Here is a 22,973-nt window from a genome sequence, read left to right as displayed (position 1 = left end):
ATCTCTGCATGACAGGTGAAAGTGTAAAAACAAAAATCTCAACGGTGGCCTCTTCCAGCTTTCCAATGGCATCCTGGTTCCCTAGGCAACCCAATAAGGGCCAGGGTCTCCATGCCAGCAAGATGGTGCTGCCATGAAGAGGACCCCATCAGGAGAACCACTCGTCTCCCACACGTTCTTCTTCAGAGGCCTCCAGGAGGGATTCAGGACACATGTGAACACGGAGAGCTGAATGTGGATGACTGTCCTCAGGTGGGAGGTGGAGGCGAGGGCAGAAGCCGGTTGGTCCTCTGTTGGGAATCTCTGGCCTCTCCTGAACTTTCGTATTCATCCCACCTGACACCTCCCCCCCCGTCTGAATCCTCCTCCCCCCGTCTGACTCCTCCTCCCCCCGTCTGACTCCTCCTCCCCCGTCTGACTCCTCCTCCCCCCGTCTGACTCCTCCTCCCCCCGTCTGACTCCTCCTCACCCCCTGAAGACCTCCTCCTGACTCCTCCCTCCTGGTCCACCTAGAAGTCCATGGACATCGTACGCTGCTGGTCCACCACATTGGTGCTGTTGCGGGTGCTGTTGCCACGGAGACTGAGGGTCCCACAGCCCCCTCCCATACCCCCACCCATACCCCCTCCCATGCCCCCAGCAATACCCCCTCCCATGCCCCCACCCATGCCCCCACCCATACCCCCTCCCATGCCCCCACCCATACCCCCTCCCATACCCCCACCCATGCCCCCTCCCATGCCCCCTCCCATACCCCCTCCCATACCCCCACCCATACCCCCTCCCATGCCCCCCACCATGTTGCTTGCGCTGGCCATACTCACTCCTCCCGCCAGGCCGACCCCTCCCCCGATGCCTCCTCCTCCGGCGCCCCCCCCTCGTACGTAGATCTCACAGGGGATCTCCTCCAGGACGCGGTCCTCCGCCTGTTGGTCACACCCGTGAGTCTGGGGGTGCTGCTTGTAGCCGTAGCAACCCTTCTTGTAGCTGGAGGTGGAGTTAAAGGTCTTCATAGGCGGAGGCTTGGAGAAGTCGTTGTGGTACGACAGCTCCATGGAGCTCAGGGTGGTGCGGCTGTGCTTCATGCTGCCACTGCTGCTGCCTCCACCAGCACCACCAGCCCCGCCAGCTCCACCTCCAGCTCCACCACCACCTCCACCTCCACCTCCACCTCCGCCTCCACAGCTGCCCCCTGTAGCCACCGAGGCCTGCGAGCCGCAGTGGTGCTCGTGGACGCAGCGCGACAGTGTGGACGAGCGCCGCAGCTTCTGGAAGCTGTCCAGCTCCTCAGAGAGGTCCGCCAGGTCGGAGGACACCTCCTTGTCCCGCAGGGAGAAGAGCTCGTAGTGGGGCGGGTCGAACACCTCCTGGAAACCCGCCTTGTTGAAGACGCCAGGCCGCCGCGCCACTACCTGGGAACAACAACAACAACAACAGATGATTGGCTGCTGAAGGAGGAGCAGACAGACGGCCCGGATCAGAAGGGGGAAGTCTACAGGGTTTCCGTGGGGTTGTTAAAGGTATTAAAAGAAGTAATAAACGTCAACTGAGGAGGCATTACATTTCCAACAAGGCCTATGAGTTTCTCAATTTGTGTAATTCACATGCAGGCCTATCTCCTAAAATTACTAAAACTTGAGTGGATTTATTTTTATGTTGCGATTAGGACCTGAGTGATATCAATGATGTCACGCGGTGCGTGCGCTGAAACAAACTGGATATACCCGGCTGGCTTGCTGCCAAACCACTTTGCGAGTTCGCTTCTGTTAGTTCAAAGTCATTTGAAAGACAATAATGGGGAAATGCAAATTTTCGGACCTCTGGCTGGAGGAATCAATATTTAAAGACTTGTATGGTATAAACGTATAGGGGGATTATTTGTTTATCAACACGGCGGATACGCACGCAAAATGATCACAAAAAGAACATTTGTTTGACTGGTTGCCATGGTTTCCTCCGTGTGGTTAATTTGCAGTTGCGGTGTTAAGTAGCGATGTTGTCAGCTTACTGTTACATTAAACTGTAATCAGAAAACGCGGTTATATGCGTGATATAAAGCCTGGGACGAATTTCGAATTATAAATATGTACAATCCATAACGTTAGCTCTCTGGCTCATAGCTCAGCAGACTAGAATACCTCCCGTTGCCAAGTCGTCGCTAAGGTCTGTCCTTAGCTACGCTAAGCTTGGATTGCAAAACGCATGAAAATATAAATGAATGATCTTAATTTCTTTTCTTTGGCAAATGACCATGGTATAAGTGGCATGAAGAAGGGCATTATCCATGCCCTTCGAGATGTCAAAAACATGTTTGATCGATCATAATTAAAGGGGCTACTTTTTGAGGGAGATGAACTCAAACAGGGCACACATTTAATAAGCATGCAATAAGAAAAAGCATAATTATTAAAGTATTTTAATTGGCAAGCAAGAAGTAGAATAAATGGGATAATCAGTCTCATTAAAATGGTTTGTGCAACCAACCGCACAACAAGACATGATTGCGGCTCTTGTCGCCCTCGTCTCTTTCTGCATATGACATGCGCGTAGAGCGGGGAGTGATATAGACTGATAATCCCTCTATAGAAAGTACGATGGTGTGAATTTGCGCTAAGGTATGGATTTTGACGTTACGGTGTGACCGGTAGACAGCCGTTACATGGACACTTCTGATCCGATTAGAAGTGGAAGAACAGCTCAATCGGAATAAAAAATTATCATATATACGGCTCAATCGGAATACAATTCTCTGATCGGAATAGAATTCCATGTGGAATAAAAGAGGTGGTGTAGTCCACTATAATCGACATGTATACACTTATTCCGATCAACACTACGAATGGTAATTGTAAAATGACACTCATTATCGAAAATAATACCCTTCAAGGCGAAGCAAGACACCTCCGCTTCGCATCGCGGTCCGGTTTGCCCTTTCGGGGCTTATTTACCCGATAATGACCGGCGTTCTGTACTACAACATTATCCCTTACATATATCATATAAGTCCAGACCAACCTAACGTTTGTGTGCGAGAGACATACGAACGTAAGCTTACCACTTTTGTAAATGCCATAGGCCTATATATAGTACATTCGGATTGCATGACAGGAATAGATCTATTCCAATTATAAATCTAATCGGATCAGAAGTGTCCATGTAAACGCGGCTGGTGTTGTGTGTAAGGCGTTACTACGCGGTACTTTTTCATGTAAAACCTTTACACTGTAATAACAATATTTAACGAGGTAATTATAACTTAACTTCAACACTGGACACAAAAACTCTCAGGCACTCTCTGTCTATGTCTACTTTGTAACATATTGATTAAAAACTATGGACCAAGTCCCGTTGGGACATCTTGATTAATCCAACTCCTATGGTCTCTCTCTCGCTCTCTCTTGAAGGCGTGCTGGTATTAAAAAATATGGTGAAGGTATTAAAAAGGTATTAAAAGGTAGTAAATTCAACTTAAGAATTTCTGTATAAACCCTGGTCTAGGTCACCTTTTTCCTGGGCTGCTTCATCTGGACGAAGATGGAGATGATGAGGAGAACCAGAACCACACCCGAGGAGACCCCGATGACAGTGCCGTGGGTCCGGGTGATCTGGTGGAACAGCCCCTTGTAGCGCTTTTCTGAGGCGGCCGAGAGAGAAGGCAGAGGGGAGAGAGGGGAGAGAGGGGAGAGGGAGGAGAGGGGGAGAGGAGAGAGGGGGGAGAGAGGAGAGAGGAGGAGAGGTGAGATGGGGAGAGAGGGAGAGGGGGGAGAGAGGGAGAGAGGGAAAGGGAGAGAGGGAGGAATATAGGTGAGCAGTTGAACAGAGGCAGGCTAAAGAGAGAGTTTGGTAATTGTTCAGATGAAAGAACAGAAGAACCCTGATGGGATCCAGCTGCCATTAGCAAAGAGAACCCTTTACCTTTGCAGTGGTTCTCATCCCAGGGGTAGACACAGTTCTGGACCCCATTACACACCAACGAGTTGTTGATGCACATGTTGCTGTGGCAGAAGAACGTGTTTGCTGAGCACGGAGCTGAAGGTGGAAACGATCAAATAAACACATGTTAGAGCCATCGATGGGACCACAGGAGGAAGGTCAAGGTACAGGACCTGATGGGGTGGGGGTGGGGGTACAGGACCTGGTGGGGGTGGGGGTACAGGACCTGATGGGGGTGGGGTGGGGGTATAGGACCTGATAGGGGTGGGGGTACAGGACCTGATGGGGTTGGGGTGGGGGTATAGGACCTGATGGGGGTGGGGGTACAGGACCTGATGGGGGTGGGGGTATAGGACCTGGTGGGGGTGGGGGTGGGGGTATAGGACCTGATGGGGGTGGGGTTGGGGGTATAGGACCTGATGGGGTTGGGGTGGGGGTACAGGACCTGATGGGGGTGGGGGTATAGGACCTGATAGGGGTGGGGGTACAGGACCTGATGGGGGTGGGGTGGGGGTATAGGACCTGATAGGGGTGGGGGTACAGGACCTGATGGGGGTGGGGTGGGGGTATAGGACCTGATAGGGGTGGGGGTACAGGACCTGATGGGGGTGGGGGTGGGGGTATAGGACCTGATGGGGGTGGGGGTACAGGACCTGATGGGGGTGAGGTGGGGGTATAGGACCTGGTGGGGGTGGGGGTACAGGAACTTGGGGGGTAGGGGTTACAGGACCTGATGGGGTTGGGGGGGGGTATAGGACCTGATGGGGGTGGGGGTACAGGACCTGATGGGGGTGGGGGTATAGGACCTGATGAGGGTGGGGTTGGGGGTACAGGACCTGATGGGGTTGGGGTGGGGGTACAGGACCTGATGAGGGTGGAGTGGGGGTACAGGACCTGATAGGGGTGGGGGTACAGGACCTGGTGGGGGTGGGGTTACAGGACCTGATGGGGTTGGGGTGGGGGTATAGGACCTGATGGGGGTGGGGGTACAGGACCTGATGGGGGTGGGGGTATAGGACCTGATAGGGGTGGGGGTGGGGGTACAGGACCTGATGGGGTTGGGGTGGGGGTACAGGACCTGATGAGGGTGGGCTGGGGGTAGATGATGAGGTTAACACCGTTAGACTCCTTGGATGCTCAGCTTTCACGTGACTCTCGTTTGTGTAGATAGCATGACGTTAAAAAGATTGTTTTAAAGCATTGTTGGTAGTATGTTGCTTCTCCCGGGAGTACAGAGGATATGTAGCAATCACCTAGCCTCTAGCCATATAAACGGGGGTCCCCACACACAAACGCCCGATATATAACAATCATACTTGCAATCGATTAATCCTTTTAGCACCAGTGTTGGGAGTCAATGGGAGGACGGCTCCAGCATATTCCCATTGACTTCCATTATAAAATGTAAGGAATTAAAGTTGGATATTTAAAAGAAAGAAAACTACTAGGAAAGTAGAAGTGCGCCAATATAATATGAACATTTTAAAAGTGGAATGGAGTCTCTAGGTGAAAAACTGTGGAAGGAGTAGGGTTCCAAAGTTTTTAGAGAATAATAAAGAAAGAAAGAATAAAGCCTAAGAAGAACAATAGGTGAACGCTGCATGCATCACTCAGCTAATTAAAGTGTTGATTCTGAAAAAAGTATACATGGTACCGAAAATCTGTTGCAGAAGATTTGAAGATTGAAGTGTATAGATTTTTTAAATGTTTGAACAAAGGGTTAACAGCTAAAAATTGACCAAGTTGCGAAGTCTGAAGTAGTTGAAGTGAAGTAGAGAATGGACCCGCGAATGTATGTATACTGTGGGCACAAATAAGGGCCCCCAAATGTATGGCAGCCTCAATACTGACGACTGATAAAAAAGAATGGTGACATGAACGCTCGTTCCGTTGCGCCACATGACGGTCTATAAATACAATACCCACTAGTGGCATCATAACAGTTCATTCACACATCTAGTAGTCTAACATAAATGAAACGCAGATTGAAACTAAATAATGAGGCTCATATAATATTACATTGAACCTTGTGGTCTTATGGCTCATTCCAGTTGAGGCTTTGCATTGGGCTGAATCTGTGATTTGAAAAGCATCACAAGTTCCTGCTTCATTATTCATCATCCAACATTATATTGATGACATTAAAATGAATTAGCCCCTTCATGAATGAACAACCTCCGCAAGCACATCAATAAATATAATATTAAATGCAGATTAAACACATATCATGAGGTGTCAAACGATGGTTTGATACTTCATACTAGACGACTACCTTTACAAACATTAACAATCATCGGTATTTATTTTACTAGGTAAAGTAATATTGACTCTTGGTAAAACCGCCTCACTGAATATTTTTCAAACACGCGATAGAGCCTCATAGTGGAGCGAAGTCAATAATGTTTAGTCTACAGTGTATAACTGAATTAAACTGGTTTAAACACACAATAGAGCGTCATAGTGGAGAGAAGTGAATAATGAAGATCTTTGATGGTTTGACTGGTTGATTGGGTGGAGAGGTTCATTATTACTGTGAGGATCAAAAGGAGGAGCTTATTCATTTGACCTTTTTCAAAACGCGTCTTAATGATGAAAAATGATGTAAAATATGTTGTTTTAAACGCCGTACTTGACATCGATTTTAACGAATGCATGTTGTCTTCAATGAGGTGTAGTTTGGACCGCTATGACCTTCCATACGCACGCAGGCAAGCACACAAGCACGCACACACACAGACAGACACAAGTACACATGCACACACCCACCCGCACACACACACACGCACACACACACACAGTGTTACTAGATTGCAAAGCACCCTCCTGCAGGTTGTATTCCCGCCTCTATTTATCCGTCTAATGCACTCACTAGTTAGATAATTAAACACATCCCAGCCCCATTAACCCATCCCCAATTCAGCCATGATTAAAGACTATAGATACACTGATACACTGTATATATATTATTATAGATACACTGATAGCCTCCCATTAACTGCTTGTTTGGAAGAGAGGTAGAAGGAAAAGCAAGTAGCTTTTATTTTGGCCTGCAGCCGATCACTATCCCTCTATCACATCATCACACATTGCCAGAGAAGGACTACCCGACCCAGTTCAGCACGGTGCAGACCTTCTATTCCAGTCGCATAATAGGTGTGGGGGCCGCTATACGACTATTTAAATTCAGAAAAGGAATAAACACATATCTGTGTTTCACCATCTGTCATAAGAAGCATATTCACTAACATGTATGCTGCACGCACACGCATGCACACACAAACATGCACACGAACACACACACACACACACAGACACACAAACACGCACACACACCATCTTACTGTCAGCCTTGATCACTGCTCAGCTGGCCTGCCCCCTCTGGGGTTTGCTACGTCATCACACAAGGCCCACCCCAAGAGAACGTCAATGTGTGGACATCTCCCATTGCCACGCACTCACTTCCAGACTGATTACGTAAGAAACACCTTCTTTCAGGGAATGTCATGGTGTCTCCTTATCTCCCCCACAGTCATTTTACACGTACATTTACATTTAGGGCCTTTAGCAGACGCTTTATCCAAAGCGAATACCAATAAGTACAGAAAAAAGAGAAAAAAATATAAATCTCTGTCGGTAGAGTAAGGATGTTCATAGAACCATGTGCCAAGCACTAACAATCGCTAGGTTAACCCATTCCCTATATACAACAAAGATAGCTAGGATAAGATGCTAGGAAGTAGCTGAATATTTATTTGTTTTTCTCTCCTGTTACCCCTTAGTTATTACCTGATAAACAGTCTCCATTACCAGGAAATAACACTGTGAGTCGACTGAGCTACGATTCATCGAATCAATGAAATGTCACTGAGCCGGTTATATAACAGAATGTTATTACTGTTATATACTCTGCTGCAACAAATAGATTCTGAGGCTTATGTTTTGCCTACTATATTTACTTATTTTTGTTCTCATGTTATTAAAAAACATAAATACCATTAGACCTCTTCTGTTGTATTTGAAGGCGGAAATATTTCTTCGTTAAAATTAAAATCGTAAATTTTTTGCGAAGAGGGGCGTGGTGTGTGAGGAGGAGGAGCCTGTGGGACTCAGAGGGGCGTGATGTTTGAGGAGGAGGAGCCTGTGGGACTCAGAGGGGCGTGATGTTTGAGGAGGAGGAGCTTGCGGACTCACGGTCGACGAAGGAGGTGAAGAGCATGCGGAAGCGGCTGAGCCGGCTCTTCTCGTCGGCCCACATGCGGACCACGCCCACGCCGCTGTCCAACATCACGTCGTTGGCCACCGTGCTGCAGAACTTGGCCTTGAGGTTCTCGATGGCGCTACTGCCGTCGTACACTGCCACAAAGTTCTTCTTGCACTCGTTGGAGTGCTCCATCTGGTACTCCATGAAGCGCAGGTAGATCTGGAACAGAGGCCAGCTCACCATCAACGGAGCGGCTCTCGTCACTGCCGACCTCAGCACTGAACTGAAGACATCAGAGTTCTGCTAGGGTTCATTACACTCCACTGGAACACCCAACCCCTCCATATCCTCTCACCTACATATACCATATATGTCTATATCATATATAGATAGAGATATATCACCTAGTTACATGACATAACTATACATACATAGATATCATGCATAGTTGATGTGGTATTGCTGGTCTTAAAAAATGTTCAGACATGCAAGCATCTAATTGACTGTGACTGCTAATGCGATGCACTGTAAATTATGCAAACAGTGATTCAGAGTTAGACTTTAGTCTTTAAAATATGACAAACGTCGTGCTGACACCCAGAGCTAAAGCCATGAACATGTGTGGGCTGAAACTACATATTAAATCTGATTTCTGAAGATCCAAGATCATTTAATTTGATCTTGGATATTTTAACAGTCTATCACAGGTTGAGTCTTGACACACCACAGGATGTCCTGAATCAAACATCCTATTTTTTCTTCTTTAGTATCTTCTCCAACCGGTTTATTTCAGGGCCCCACAGGCTATTTCAGACCCAATTTGTCCCTCCATGACCAAACTGGACATTCACTAAAAATAAGATCATGCAAACTTAAATGATTTGGTACTTTATTGAGTGTCTTCAGCTGAACAAGTCCCTAATAATAAGATGATGATGCATCAACACTAATGGCTTTGCTTATCAGGATGTGCCTGGGGCATGCAGTGATGAGCTCCGACGTGGAGGTGATTGGTAATGACCCCCCAGGCAGAGAAAGGTAATTACTAGGATCACACAATCTGCTCAGCGTGGCGCCGGCTCCAAGAGCCCAGTGCTCCTCAAGATGCTGATGTGACCTTCACTCTGTTCTCATTCAGCCTGGGTCTCCTGGCCCCTTCCCAGAGGGGAGGAGATTTAGTTTGCTCTACAAATCTGTCCCTGTTTTTATTTTACTTTAAGCTGAGGGATGTTTTTGGGTTACATTCAAAGAAAGAGGATTTCCTATTGTGCCGCAAAGCAAGCGTACTCTTTTCATTGCAGTCAGAAGAATTTCCTCATTTGTTCATCTAGGGTGAGGTTATCACTTTATTTAGCAAGGAGCTAGGGCAAATACCTTATCAGAAGGGGGTAGGAATCATGTAGGGCATAAGGGGTTAGGACTCATGGAGGGCATAAGGGGGTAGGATTCTGAGGTCCCGTATGGTATACAAAGACCAAACAGTGCCCCCCCCCCCCCAAAGAACCCAATCTATGACGATCAAAAAGCAGGTGCAATGTAACAATACTGTAGGATGAACCCTGCACACACTGGTACCAGACTGGTCTTGTTCTGGCCTGCACACCTGGTACCACACTGGTTCTTCCGTAACATGCGAATACACCCAGTAAGTCGCTGAAGTCCTGAATATAATTTTACCCATTTGAAATAGCAAAGAAAGTATGAATGTATGGGTAGCACTATCGATTAAGTATGGGGTCTCGGGCACGGATAAAAAGAGGAACGCTAAACACTCTCCGGTCTGAGTCCTGTGTGAGGGGCGAGAGAGGGGCGAGTGAGGGGCAAGTGAGGGGCTGACCTTGGACTGGGGAGGAGCTCTAATGATCCAGATGCAGTCCAGAGCCTCTCCTGGCTTCACCTGGTCCTGCTCCTCCACCTGACTGGACCGAATCACCCCGTCAGAGCCGGCCATCTCAAACTGGCACTCTGGGGGAGAGAGGGGAGAGAGAGGGGGGGAGAGAGAGAGGGGGAGGGAGGGACGGGGAAGGAGAGAGGGGGTAAAACAGTTTTGGTTGCACCATTTCATACCATTTACTGCATGTGCTTGTACACGCATGCATCATGTGTATCATCTCCCTCCTTCCCCAGTGAGAGAGAGAGAGAGAGAGAGAGAGAGGGGGCACTTAGGGCCCTCCAGCAGTCTACCTGGGATGGGGTTCAGAAGGCCCCCCACGTGCAGGTGGAAGTCTGGGTCTGGAACGATAAAATCAGAGGTCAGTTTAGAGGTCAGATAAGAGGATCACTATGTCTGGACCCCCCCTCCCTTGTCCCCTGACAGGTGGAGCAGCTAGCCCCCCTAACCCTATCCCTCCACCCTAACCCTAACTCTCCACCCTAACCCCAACCCTCCACACTAACCCTAACCCTAACCCTAACCCTATCCCTCCACCCTAACCCTAACCCTCCACCCTAACCCTCCACCCTCACCCTAACCCTTTCCCTCCACCCTAACCCTAACTCTCCACCCTAACCCTCACCCTAACCCCAACCCTCCACCCTCACCCTAACCTGCTGGTCGCCCCCAGGACCCCGCTCCTCCTCCTACCAGCGATGAAGGTGTACTTGCTCCTGAAGCCCAGCCCCTCCAGCTCCTCATCACTGGTGAACTTGATCCACATGAAGCGGCCGGTGGAGGTCACCAAGCCCGGGTTCTTCCCCCCGCAGAACCGGCTGATCAGCGGCGAGAAGCCGAAGGGCCCGTCGCGGATCTCGATGTGGTCGAAGCGGCACTCGAAGGATGGCTCGATGTAGTAACTCTTATCGAAGGCCAGCTGCACCCTTTGCCTGGGGAGGGCTGCATCATACATCATACCTCATACATCATATAATAACATTAACATTAAATACAGAACGTATGATATACAATATGTAGTAGCTCTGGGAGACCAGGGGGGCCTCTAAGATGCCGACTCCATCAGCTTTGTTTCCCCTCTCTGCTCAGACGGCCCCATGGAGCCGCTGGCTCCCTGACTCCTGGCCCCTGAAGCAGTGATGGCTGTTCCCTATGAACCCTAACCCCAATATACAGTCGCACAAACACACACATACACTCTATCACAATCACACACACACACGCACACACTGTACAATCACACATATATTAAATTCATTCAATTCAGTTTTTCATCATATTATTGATAATGTTACGGTTATTATTGATTTAGTTATTATCATCATTTTTATTATTAATATTATTGTTTCCAATTTGTACTACACAGAGCTCTGATGTCGCTGTGTGCCAGTCTTAACAAATCAGTGTAAAGGCTGATCAAGCCTCCAAGACGGTAAAGCGCTCTCGAGGAGGACGCAATGGCACCCCCCTCCCACAGGGGGGTGCCCTCGAGCCGCGCAGAGCTCTCTCCTCCTGCGTTCTACCACCTTAGACAAGCCTCCTCATGGCTCCACCTGCACGTTTAATTCCTCTTCCTCAGCGTGCGCCTTGTATCACAAACTGGTCGTGTCTGCGGTAAATGTCACCAGGATCAAAGCCTCCTAAGTGAAGCTCGTCAACAAACCACCGGGTCAGCCCGGAGACTCAGAGAGAGAGATGGAGCGAGGAGATCAATTATGAAATGCAGCAGATGTTCATCTCCCCTCTGAGGCAGCAGATAAGACAGCCACACTTAGGGTCCCAAGCACGGATTATACACCCCACAGTTTAGAGACCACCCACTATGCCGCCAATATACTGTCTGCTGTCTTTAGTCCCGGACTCTGGGACCTTAGACATGTGGGCTGAAGACCTCCTAGGTCCTGGGTCTCATGTGGGATGAAGACCTCCTAGGTCCTGGGTCTCATGTGGGATGAAGACCTCCTAGGTCGTGCGTCTCATGTGGGATGAAGACCTCCTAGGTCCTGGGTCTCATGTGGGATGAAGACCTGTTAGGTCCTGGGTCTCATGTGGGATGAAGACCTCCTAGGCCCTGGGTCTCATGTGGGATGAAGACCTCCTAGGCCCTGGGTCTCATGTGGGATGAAGACCTCCTAGGCCCTGGGTCTCATGTGGGATGAAGACCTCCTAGGCCCTGGGTCTCATGTGGGATGAAGACCTCCTAGGCCCTGGGTCTCATGTGGGCTGAAGACCTCCTAGGTCCTGGGTCTCATGTGGGATGAAGACCTCCTAGGTCCTGGGTCTCATGTGGGCTGAAGACCTCCTAGGTCCTGGGTCTCATGTGGGATGAAGACCTCCTAGGTCCTGCTCAAGCTCTCCCTGAGTCAAGCTCTCCCGACTCAGGGACAGCTTGAGCGTGAGGCTAGTGGTTTGTGGGTGTGTGTGTCTGTTCGGCGCGTGTGTTCGGCTGTGTGTGCGCGCATGAGTGTGGGTGCCTGTCTATGAAGAGGCGGAGCCTACCTTCCAGGATGTAGACACACTCCTTGTTGGGGGGGTAGGTGTTGGGGTAGTTGGGCGAGGCGAACACCCCCCCGTTGATGTTGCGGACCCATGGCCCGCAGGCGTTCTGCGCCGGGCTCTGACCCCCGTGGTTCATAGGGTCCTCTGGGGGGGAGGAGGGTGGTGGTCGGGGCGGGAGGGTGTTGGATAGGGAATGGGTGATGGGAGGATATTCGGTGGAGGATGTTGGGTTAAGGTTCACAATTCATTTTAGGGAAAGAAAAGGTTTGAATATTATAGAAGAGGCCTTCTTCATTAGCATACATTGGCAAACCAATTACTGATAAACCGCCCCGTCTTTTATATTTCTTAATACAATCGTAGAGATGAGGATTTAAAACGAAAGGGCAGGAAAAGGAAAACCAAACCGGTACCTTTGCTTCTCTGAGCCAGAGCGAAGCTCTCCTCTGCGATGAGGACCAGAATCCACGCTGGAGGACAGAGATCTCCGTTAGTGAGGGGAAGGATTAAGGGACAGAGATCTCAGTTAGTGGGGGTAAGGATTCAGGGACAGAGATCTCCGTTAGTGAGGGGAAGGATTCAGCAATTCAACTCAATGATCTTGTGACGTCTGCTGACCACACAGCAGCTGTCTGCTTCTACAATAACAGCTCTTCAATGTCAGTCCAGGTCAGCTGACTATAGGCTATAGGTACAGACGGCCCATCACTGGAGCTGTGGCGTCTTGGCAGAGACAGTTTTATATATAGTTGTATTACCGGTACGTATTTAGATGAGAGGCCTAAGAAGTGGTGTCCTACACTTAATAAGCAGAGACAAAGAGCCACGGCACCGCGATTAGCAGGAGGTGAGACATGTTCTGTATTCTATTACAACAGCGAAGGCGTGAGGCGGCAGGCGGCCCCCACTGGCACGGGACGGCCTGCTCATATGGAATTAGAGAACGTCAGAGAGAGAGAGAGAGAGAGAGAGAGAGAGAGAGAGAGAGATAGTCCAACATGAGTAAGCGCTGGTCAAACAGCAGGAGATGTTATTGTCGAAGAGCTTTTCTTATTAAAACAAACAATTTATCAACACACGCTTTAAAATATACATTGTTGAAACCAAGGCACAAGCACACAAACCTGCACACGCGCGGGCATACGCACCCACCCACTCATGCAAGCGCGCGCGCACAAACAGACACGCACACGCACACACACACACACACACACACACACACACATATTTCTAACGTGGGAGGTTGAGATTTTCAAAGGATGGTCTCATGCATCGTGACAAAATCCACGCGCGCGCCCACAGGAGGATTCGCTGTTTTCCCGCGTTGTGCTGTCACCTCAGCAGCACCTCCTCTTCTCTGTGGAACGGAGGGAAAGCTGCAGGATGCTAGGCTACACGTTTAGCACGTAATGTTCGCCCTTTACTAAATCACATCTTAATGCATAAAGCCGATAACTGAAGATTGATTCATTAAAAATAGTTTGTCGTAAAGTACTCATTTTCAGAGTGTTTCTAATTCAGCTCTGAAGCTAAAAGGAGCACAATGGGAGGGTACCGCGAAGAGGGTGGAGGAGGATGGGAGAAAAACCGAGGTTCGGTTAAAATGCAAGATGGAAAAAAAATAAAATAGACGATGTTCCATTCTTCTGGCATGTCAGAAGATCAGGACCAGACGATGTGTGCAAACTCACCTCTGAGCATCTCCTCTCCCGCGCGGTGCGCAAGTAAGCACCAGATGAAACCTCGACGTTGGACCTTCTTATCTGCTCATCTCTGTACGGATCCGACAAGCTTCACAAAATCCAACTTTCCTCCAATGCGAATAATTCCATCACTAGACACAAGCGTCGCCGACCAAAAGAAGACCATCAGATTCCAATCAAACCAACGTCTCCATCAGCCCCCGCGCCGTCGACAGCTCGTGGTAGTAAATCAACGGTCCAGCTTCTCTGACGAGTGCGAGGCGTCCAACAGACGCATGGGTGGGACGCGCAGCGGGGGGCGGAACTGAGAGACGCGACTAAACGAAGCTCATTTAAGCCCTGGGCGCCGCTTCGCCTGAATGAGTTCCTTGTACGCATGCACCGCTCTGTTACTGAGTGTTAAGTCCCGGCTCACTCAGCCTCTCTCTCTCTCTCTCTCTCTCTCTCTCTCTCTCTCTCTCTCTCTCTCTCTCTCTCTCTCTCTCTCTCTCTCTCTCTCTCTCTCTCTCTCTCTCTCTCTCTCTCTCTCTCTCTCTCTCTCTCTCTCTCTCTCTCTCTCTCTCTCTCTCTCTCTCTCTCTCTCTCTCTCTCTCTCTCTCTCTCTCTCTCTCTCTCGAGGACCGCACGGGTCAAATCCAGGAGGTCACGTGACATGAACTCCACGAGACAATCTAGTGGATCTGAATATTCTAATGCACGCACGCCGCACGCACAAAGACAAAAATACACACACACACACAGCTCCAAGATTAATTTGAACTTTTTTATTAGTTCTCCCCAGATAAGTAGTGAACACATTGGTAACATTCTTCTGCAATCAAGTTCATAATAAATTAAAATGACCAACAAAGTTAATTATTAGTATAAACTTAAAAAAGTGCAAGCTAATTTAGCAAAAATAACCTGTGAGCATCTGAACAAAATGTAGACACCCAGGGGCCTTCAGGGAGACCTCAAGAGACCCAGGAGCCTTCAAGAGAACCAGGGGCCGCTGGAGAGAACGAGGGGCCACTGAAGAGACCATGGGGCCTTCAAGAGACCAAGAGGCCGCTTAAGAGACCCAGGGGCCCCTGGAGAGACTCAGAGGCCCTTGGGTCCCTCCAGGGGGAGACCCGGGGGCCCATGTTCATTTGTAGCGCCAGGACTTTACATGCCAGTCAGTGATATCAGCGCTGCATGGCTACACTCTGATTGCACCTCTCTCATCTTGGACCCTAACCATTGAGCACGTGGCATGGGATGAAATGTGGACCAAGAAAACTAAAAGCAACATTAAGGCGACCGTCAGCCACAGGCGGACCTCAATCAGAACATCGATATGAAACACTTCAGAGCAGTGGCTGCTGGGTGGGGGTAGAGAGAAAGAGAGAGAGAGAGAGAGAGCGAGAGAGAGAGAGCGAGAGAGAGAGAGAGAGAGAGAGAGAGAGAGAGCGAGAGAGAGAGAGAGAGAGAGAGAGAGAGAGAGAGAGAGAGAGGATGTAGATTGATGGGCTGGGTGCAGTAGATAGTGATTCTTATCAAACAATTTCTTCACATGGCATCAAAATGGAAGCGATGGGCTTCTTGTCTCTTCTCCCGGTCGTCCGCTTTCTGAAACACACACACATAAACAGTTTAGTATCAGTGCACAAATCGTTGGCTTTCACTGCAGCAGACTTCTGAATATTGTCCAGTCGTGAACGAGATCACTGCAGCTGTCATCCTCTTCGACTTCCTCTAAAGGGCTTCTCTTCCCTGCTGACAGGCTCAGATTATACTCCAACATCATGGAAAGCATCCCGACAGAGAAATACAACTTCTGTCTGTTGTCATGGTTGAGTCCGGCCCCAGGAGAACCATTGTAATCTCAAACACTAAGCTGGGCTTTTCGTCTTCCAGCACCCCAAACCTTCTCTTGCTGTAGCTCCAGTTTTCAGAGAGCTCCCTGGGCCAGACTTGGTAAACCTTCTCTCGCTGTAGCTCCAGTCTACAGAGAGCTCCCTGGGCCAGACTTGGTAAGGACGTTTATTTCATGCTAGCCCGTTTACACGTTGGAAAACGTTTCACACATAGTGCCACAAAATGTCTGTGATACGAGGAAAGGAAGCGTTGAATATCCGGTGCTGGTCAAAAAGAGGCGCATTAGGACGACGACCCTATATGCCGAAAATACACAATACCTGGAGTTTAATAGCCTCTCTCTCTCTCTCCCTCTCCCTCTCTCTCAGCAGGTGAATTTATGAAGCGCAGGGTATTCAAGGACTAATACTTTCCTTGTAAAGAAGTCAAACGGTGAGTAAAAATCAAATCCAATTGTTATGTTTAGTAGCTGTTTGTGGGTCTATATGTGTTGTTTACCTTGTTTGCAGTGTGCTTTTACTAGCCTAAATAATTTTGCTGGTATTGATTTAGCCAAACTTATATTTTATAGGCCTACCATCTACTTAGCCTATTGTGTGTGTGTGTGCTTGCTTGCGTGAGTGTGTGCGTGCGTGTGTGTGTGTGCCTGTGTTGACAATTAGACCTCTGCTCTCTGTCCCTGGTGCTGAAACACCGTGTCAAAATGAAGTGAAGCGTTTTCACTTTCCAATACGCATCCTGAAAATAAGATGTAGGCCTAGTAGGTTGTATTTTGATGCTTAGTGTGTGTGAGTGAGTGAGTGTGTGAGTGAGAGAGAGAGAAAGGGGGTGAGAGAGAGAGAGAGAGAGAGAGAGAGAGAGAGAGAGAGAGACTATTAAAGTCCAGGGATTGTGAATTTTCGCCATATAGGACCGTCTGCCTAATGCGCCTCTTTTTTGACTAATCGGCAAAACGGCACTTCGGACCAATGCGTTCCGTTTTCGTAACATAGAACCGTCGGCAAAGTGGCGTGTTGATCTAATGGGAAATATTTCGGAACATTCAAATGTCGGAATAATGAGGCGTTGGAATTACGGCAGGCCCCGAGTATCCATATAAGCGATCTAATAGTGTGAAATATTTGTATTCTTATTATTATATCCAATGTCCAGTCTTTACACGAGAGAAGTCTTTCCTCTTTCAACAAGAGAATGCCCTTCTATTAAACCTTCATTAACCTTTTAATTGGGTTTATATAGTTACAGGAACAGATCAAGCTTATTCATTCGTTATCAAAAGGCGCTGTTGAACGTGATATTTAACGCGTTAAATAGCACCTATCCGTATTTTAGGGTGACTTACATTGAATGACAAATCGTTTTTTAGCATTTTGGCCTTCCACACACACAGACACAAGCACAGACAGTGTGCTTTTTGGGTGTGTGTGTGTTTTTTTGTGTGTGTGTGTTTTTTTGTGTGTGTGTGTTCATTATGTTCTGACCTTCTCCTTCCAGTGAAGGATGCCGATGATGATGAGGATGAAGACGCACACTCCAATAAGTGCTATGGCAGTCAGTAAGACGATGCTACTGGGAGTCAGGTACAGCTTAGCACTCCAGCTTCAGAGTGGGAGAGAGAGAGAAAGAGAGAGAGAGAGAGAAAGAGAAGTTGAAAAAAGAGAGGACATTATAATAAGAGAAAGCAGGAAAAAAACAAGTTGAAAAATGTAACGTATTTTACAGTGGATAACTATGAAATCAGAAAGATTAGTGTTGGACTGTGTTGTGTTCCATAGCCCAACGCAGGTGTGTTGAGGTCTGTGTGTGTGTGTGTGTGTGTGTGTGTGTGTGTGTGTGTGTGTGTCTGTGTGGAGGTGTGTGTGTGAAGGTGTGTGTTTGTGTGGAGGTGTGTGTTTGTGTGGAGGTGTGTGTGTGTGTGTGTGGAGGTGTTGCCATATGGTGCTCTGCATGGAAGTGAGGCAGAATGTTCAACATGGCAACCAGCTGGAGTTCAGAGGTCACACAGTGTGTATGTGTGTGTGTTCATAGTGTTGTTGTTCCTGGTATATCTGCATGCCTGTCATAAATACGAAGAGTGTGTGTGTATGTCCAGAAAGATATAGATATAGTTACCTATGTATGCGTCATAGAGGCTAAGAGTGTTTGTGTGTGTGTGTGTGGGTGTGTGTTCCTACCTGCGTGGTTGGTTGTGAGGGTACGGGATGACGATGAGCTGAGAATTTGGAATGATGGCAGTCCACTCCTTTCTTCTCATGTCCTACACACACACACACAAACACACACACAAAAATTGATATTGGTTCACGAACGCATGTCTCAGCACCGATGGAAGATTATGTGACCAGAACTCATTTTTATAGTTAAAAATACTTTTCTGGTGGTGTTGTTTGGCCTGTGACACACACACACACACACACACACACACACACACACACACACACACACACACACACACACACACACACACACACACACACACGTATATATACAAGGGTCGGCTTAGCTCAGGAGGTAGAGCAGTTTGCTAGTTCGATCCCCAGAGTGTTGATGTGTCCCTGAGCAAGACACTTAACCCTAACTGCTCATGACGAGCTGGCTGTCGCCTTGCATGGTTGACTCTGCCGTCGGTGTGTCAATGTGTGTATTAACCGATGTAAGTCGCTTTGGATAAAAGCGTCTGCTAAATGCCCTAATTGTTGTACACATACACACACACAGGTCGATGATCTATGATTACCACGTTATGGATCTATGTTTACCATGTTATGGATCAATAGATTACCACGTTATGGATCTATAGATGACCATGTTATGGCTCTATGATTACCATGTTATGGCTCTATGATTACCATGTTATGAATCTATGATCACCATGTTATGGATTTATAGATGACCATGTTATGGATCTATAGATGACCATGTTATGGATCTACGATTACCACGTTATGGATTACCATGTTATGGATCTATGATAACTGTGTTATGGATCTATGATTACCATGTTATGGATCTATAGATTACCAGGTTATGGATCTAGAGATGACCATGTTATGGATCTATTATTACCATGTTATGGATCTATGATAACTGTTATGGATCTATGATTGCCGTGTTATGGATCTATGATTACCATGTAATGGATCTATTATTACCATGTTATGTATGTATAGATTACCATGTTATGGATCTATGATTACCATGTTATGGATCTATAGATTACTATGTTATGGATCTATGATTACCATGTTATGGATCTATGATTACCATGTTATTGATCTATAGATTACCATGTTATGGATCTATGGTTACCACGGTAATGGTTGGTTATAGTATGTATACAGTAAAGTATCGCATGGTATACTAGGACATTGTATATGTAAGGGATAATGCCCTTCGAGGTGTCCATTATCAGGAATTAATGAACGCGTTAGAACTGTCCGACGCGCAGTGGAGGACGGTTGCCTCCGCGAAGTTCATTTATTCCAGATAATGGACACCTCGAAGGGCATTATCCCACTAAAACCATAATCACTTGCCAAAGAAAATAAATTAAGACCATTCATTTATATTTTCATGCGTTTTACAATCCAAATATAAAGTTTTCACAAGCCATAACTATGTTTCCCTGGTAACGCCTTAGGGTTTGACTAATACCTGGAAAATCATTACCCTCCCGCAAGGTTCTTATGCAACGGAAACGTTGTTCACTAATAGGACGGACCTTAGCTACGACTTGGCAACGGGAGGTATCCTAGTCCGCTCACCTATGAGCTAGAGAGCTAACGTTATGCATTGTACATATTTATATTTATAAATTCATCCCAGCCTTTATACCACAGATACTTTAGGGTCTATAGCATATAACCGCGTTGCTGATGACAGTTTAATGACCTTTTCACAATTTACCAGCTCTCCTTTTGAAGACCGAATCACTGCGCCATTCGATTCAATGGGAATCGCGACGGTCTATACTTTTCAACATAAAGTGTACATATTTATAATTTGAAATTCGTCTGAGCCTTTATACCACAGATACTATAGGGTCTATAGCATATAACCGCGTTTTCTGATTACAGTTTAATGCATTTTTAACACTATATATACTCTATATACGCTGAACAGACAATTTGACGGGAACTACTTAGCAGGTGTCCGTATATCAGAGGTTAATGCACACCCTGCAGACAATCAGAATCGAGTATTCCCCCAGACCATGGTATAAAGAATAGTATATATAGTATAGCACATCTAGATCGTATAGTTCTCTCTTCCTGCTTTGGAATCCATTCTAGACTCAGATAACGTTTGGTGTCAACTGGGGCAGGATAGCTTCAATAACAAGTTATTTACACGCACACACACACAAACACACACACACACACATATACATGCACACACTTCACAGTTTAGAAAGGGAAACATGGCTCCCTTGATAGCACTAATGTCTGATACCACAATTCCATAATTTAGAGAGATCTCCCCGCTATTCGCCAACAACCAAAGAGCGACTCGTTCAAGGAATGTTTATCTTCTCTCTGTGACTGACGCCAGCTGTCTCTGAGCGCTGCACAGCACTGGGCCCTGATAAGGGCCGCCTGCAGCCAGCGGACCAATGAGAGGACCTGATAACGGCCGCCTGCAGCCAGCCGCCCAATGAGAGGACGAGAGGCCCACTGATTGGACAGCAGCAAAGTGCCTCAAAGACAAAGCAAAAACCTCAAGAAGCAGAGAGAGAGAGAGAGAGAGAGAGAGAGAGAGGCAGATGGGAGCTGATTAGTGAAGCACAAAACCATTTTGAGGCGGCAGAGGGGATCCTACTGGGTGAGAGATGTGGAGTAGAAAAAGATACAGGGAGGGAACAAGAGAAAGGGAGGGAGAGAGATACATTCCTTTGTCTCTCTTCATTCAAAGGAACGATCTAAAAATCACACATTAACTGATAGAATGTATCTGAGTTTGTGTGTGTGTGTGTGTGTGTGTGTGAGTGTGTGTGTGTGTGTGTGTGTGTGTGTGTGTGTGTGTGTGTGTGTGTGTGTGTGTGTGTGTAAATATGTAGGCATGAAGGAGGAAGGAAGCAGGAAAAATGGAGGGAACAAGAGTAGAGATAACCTCAATCAGTAGAGATGACCTCCATCAGTAGAGATAACCTCCATCAGTATGGATAACCTCCATCACTAGGGTAGAGAAAGCCTCCATCACTAGAGTAGAAATAACCCTCCATCACTAGAGTAGAGATAACCTCCATCAGTAGAGTAGAGATAACCCTCCATCACTAGAGTAGAGATAACCGCCATCAGTAGAGATAACCTCCATCACTAGAGTAGAAATAACCATCCATCACTAGAGTAGAGATAACCTCCATCAGTAGAGATAACCTTCATCAATAGAGATAATCACCATCACTAGAGTAGAGATAACCTCCATCAGTAGAGATGACCTCCATCACTAGAGTAGAGATAACCTCCATCAGTAGAGATAACCTCCATCACTAGAGTAGAGATAACCTCCATCAGTAGAGTAGACATAACCTTCATCACTAGAGTAAAGATAACCTCCATCAGTAGAGATAACCTCCATCAGTAGAGTAGAGATAACCTCCATCAGTAGAGATAACCTCCATCAGTAGAGTAGAGATAACCTCCATCAGTAGAGATAACCTCCATCACTAGAGTAGAAATAACCCTCCATCACTAGAGTAGAGATAACCTCCATCAGTAGAGTAGAGATAATCTCCATCACTAGAGTAAAGATAACCTCCATCAGTAGAGATAACCTCCATCACTAGAGTAGAGATAACCTCCATCACGGTGAAGAGAGCTACTAACCTACTAACCCCTTTCTCTCCCTAGTCAACTAACCCCTCTCTCTCTCTAGTCTTCTAACTCCTCTCTCTCTCTCTCTAGTCTACTAACCCCTCTCTCTCTCTAGTCTACTAACCCCTCTCTCTCTCTCTAGTCTACTAACCCCTCTCTCTCTAGTCTACTAACCCCTCTCTCTCTCTAGTCTACTAACCCCTCTCTCTCTCTAGTCTTCTAACCCCTCTCTCTCTCTAGTCTACTAACCTCTCTCTCTCTCTAGTCTACTAACCCCTCTCTCTCTCTAGTCTATTAACCCCTCTCTCTCTAGTCTACTAACCCCTCTCTCTCTCTAGTCTACTAACCCCCCTCTCTCTCTAGTCTACTAACCCCCCTCTCTCTCTAGTCTACTAACCCCTCTCTCTCTCTAGTCTACTAACCCCTCTCTCTCTCTAGTCTACTAACCCCTCTCTCTCTCTAGTCTACTAACCCCTCTCTCTCTCTAGTCTACTAACCCCTTTCTCTCTCTAGTCTACTAACCCCTCTCTCTCTCTAGTCTACTAACCCCTCTCTCTCTCTAGTCTACTAACCCCTCTCTCTCTCTAGTCTACTAACCCCTCTCTCTCTCTAGTCTACTAACCCCTCTCTCTCTCTAGTCTACTAACCCCTCTCTCTCTCTAGTCTACTAACCCCTCTCTCTCTCTAGTCTACTAACCCCTCTCTCTCTCTAGTCTACTAACCCCTCTCTCTCTCTAGTCTACTAACCCCTCTCTCTCTCTAGTCTACTAACCCCTCTCTCTCTCTAGTCTACTAACCCCTCTCTCTTTCCAGTCTACTAACCCTAAACTCTTACACACACACACACACACGTCCTGCAGCGTGGCTGTGTGCTCACCGTCTCTCCGGGGGGGCGGGGGATGCCGACGTAGAGGTGGTCCAGGAAGTTGGCGCTGCGGCCGAGACCCAGAACGATGTACGGCAGCTGGAGGGAGAGGTGGGCGGACTGGCTGAGCTGGCCCGCTGTAGAGAGGAGACACACACTAGTTATAGACTAGATACAGTACATACACTACATATATATATTTATACAATAGTCTTGTGGAATGCTCGAT

At 47.4% G+C, this 22,973-nt stretch overlaps 2 protein-coding genes across 3 annotated transcripts in view; both read right to left on the bottom strand.

Annotated features, from left to right (window-relative positions):
* Positions 1 to 509: 509 nt before the first annotated feature.
* neto2a (neuropilin (NRP) and tolloid (TLL)-like 2a) lies at positions 510 to 14,225 on the bottom strand (the record flags this gene model as incomplete). The annotated part of the gene is made up of 10 exons (XM_079736444.1): positions 510 to 1,412; positions 3,504 to 3,634; positions 3,916 to 4,029; positions 8,125 to 8,353; positions 9,972 to 10,099; positions 10,319 to 10,366; positions 10,719 to 10,967; positions 12,525 to 12,668; positions 12,938 to 12,994; positions 14,216 to 14,225. 10 exons carry the CDS (start codon positions 14,223 to 14,225, stop codon positions 510 to 512), a joined length of 2,013 nt encoding a protein of 670 aa, XP_079592570.1.
* Positions 14,226 to 14,971: 746 nt separating this feature from the next.
* itfg1 (integrin alpha FG-GAP repeat containing 1) overlaps positions 14,972 to 22,973 on the bottom strand; it is an 85,757-nt gene continuing 77,755 nt past the window's right edge. For both annotated transcript variants that reach the window (XM_079737240.1, XM_079737241.1), the window contains exons 15-18: positions 22,757 to 22,881; positions 18,241 to 18,323; positions 17,548 to 17,665; positions 14,972 to 15,817 (exon numbers count right to left, since the gene is read on the bottom strand). In XM_079737240.1, coding sequence (XP_079593366.1) covers positions 15,758 to 15,817; positions 17,548 to 17,665; positions 18,241 to 18,323; positions 22,757 to 22,881 — 386 coding nt within the window. In that variant the 3' untranslated portion in view covers positions 14,972 to 15,757. The remainder of the gene's footprint in view (positions 15,818 to 17,547; positions 17,666 to 18,240; positions 18,324 to 22,756; positions 22,882 to 22,973) is intronic.

This window comes from Pollachius pollachius, assembly GCF_949987615.1.
Source record: "Pollachius pollachius genome assembly, chromosome: 5".
NCBI classification, from domain to species: Eukaryota; Metazoa; Chordata; class Actinopteri; order Gadiformes; family Gadidae; genus Pollachius; species Pollachius pollachius.
This window is presented reverse-complemented; position numbering and strand designations above follow the sequence as displayed.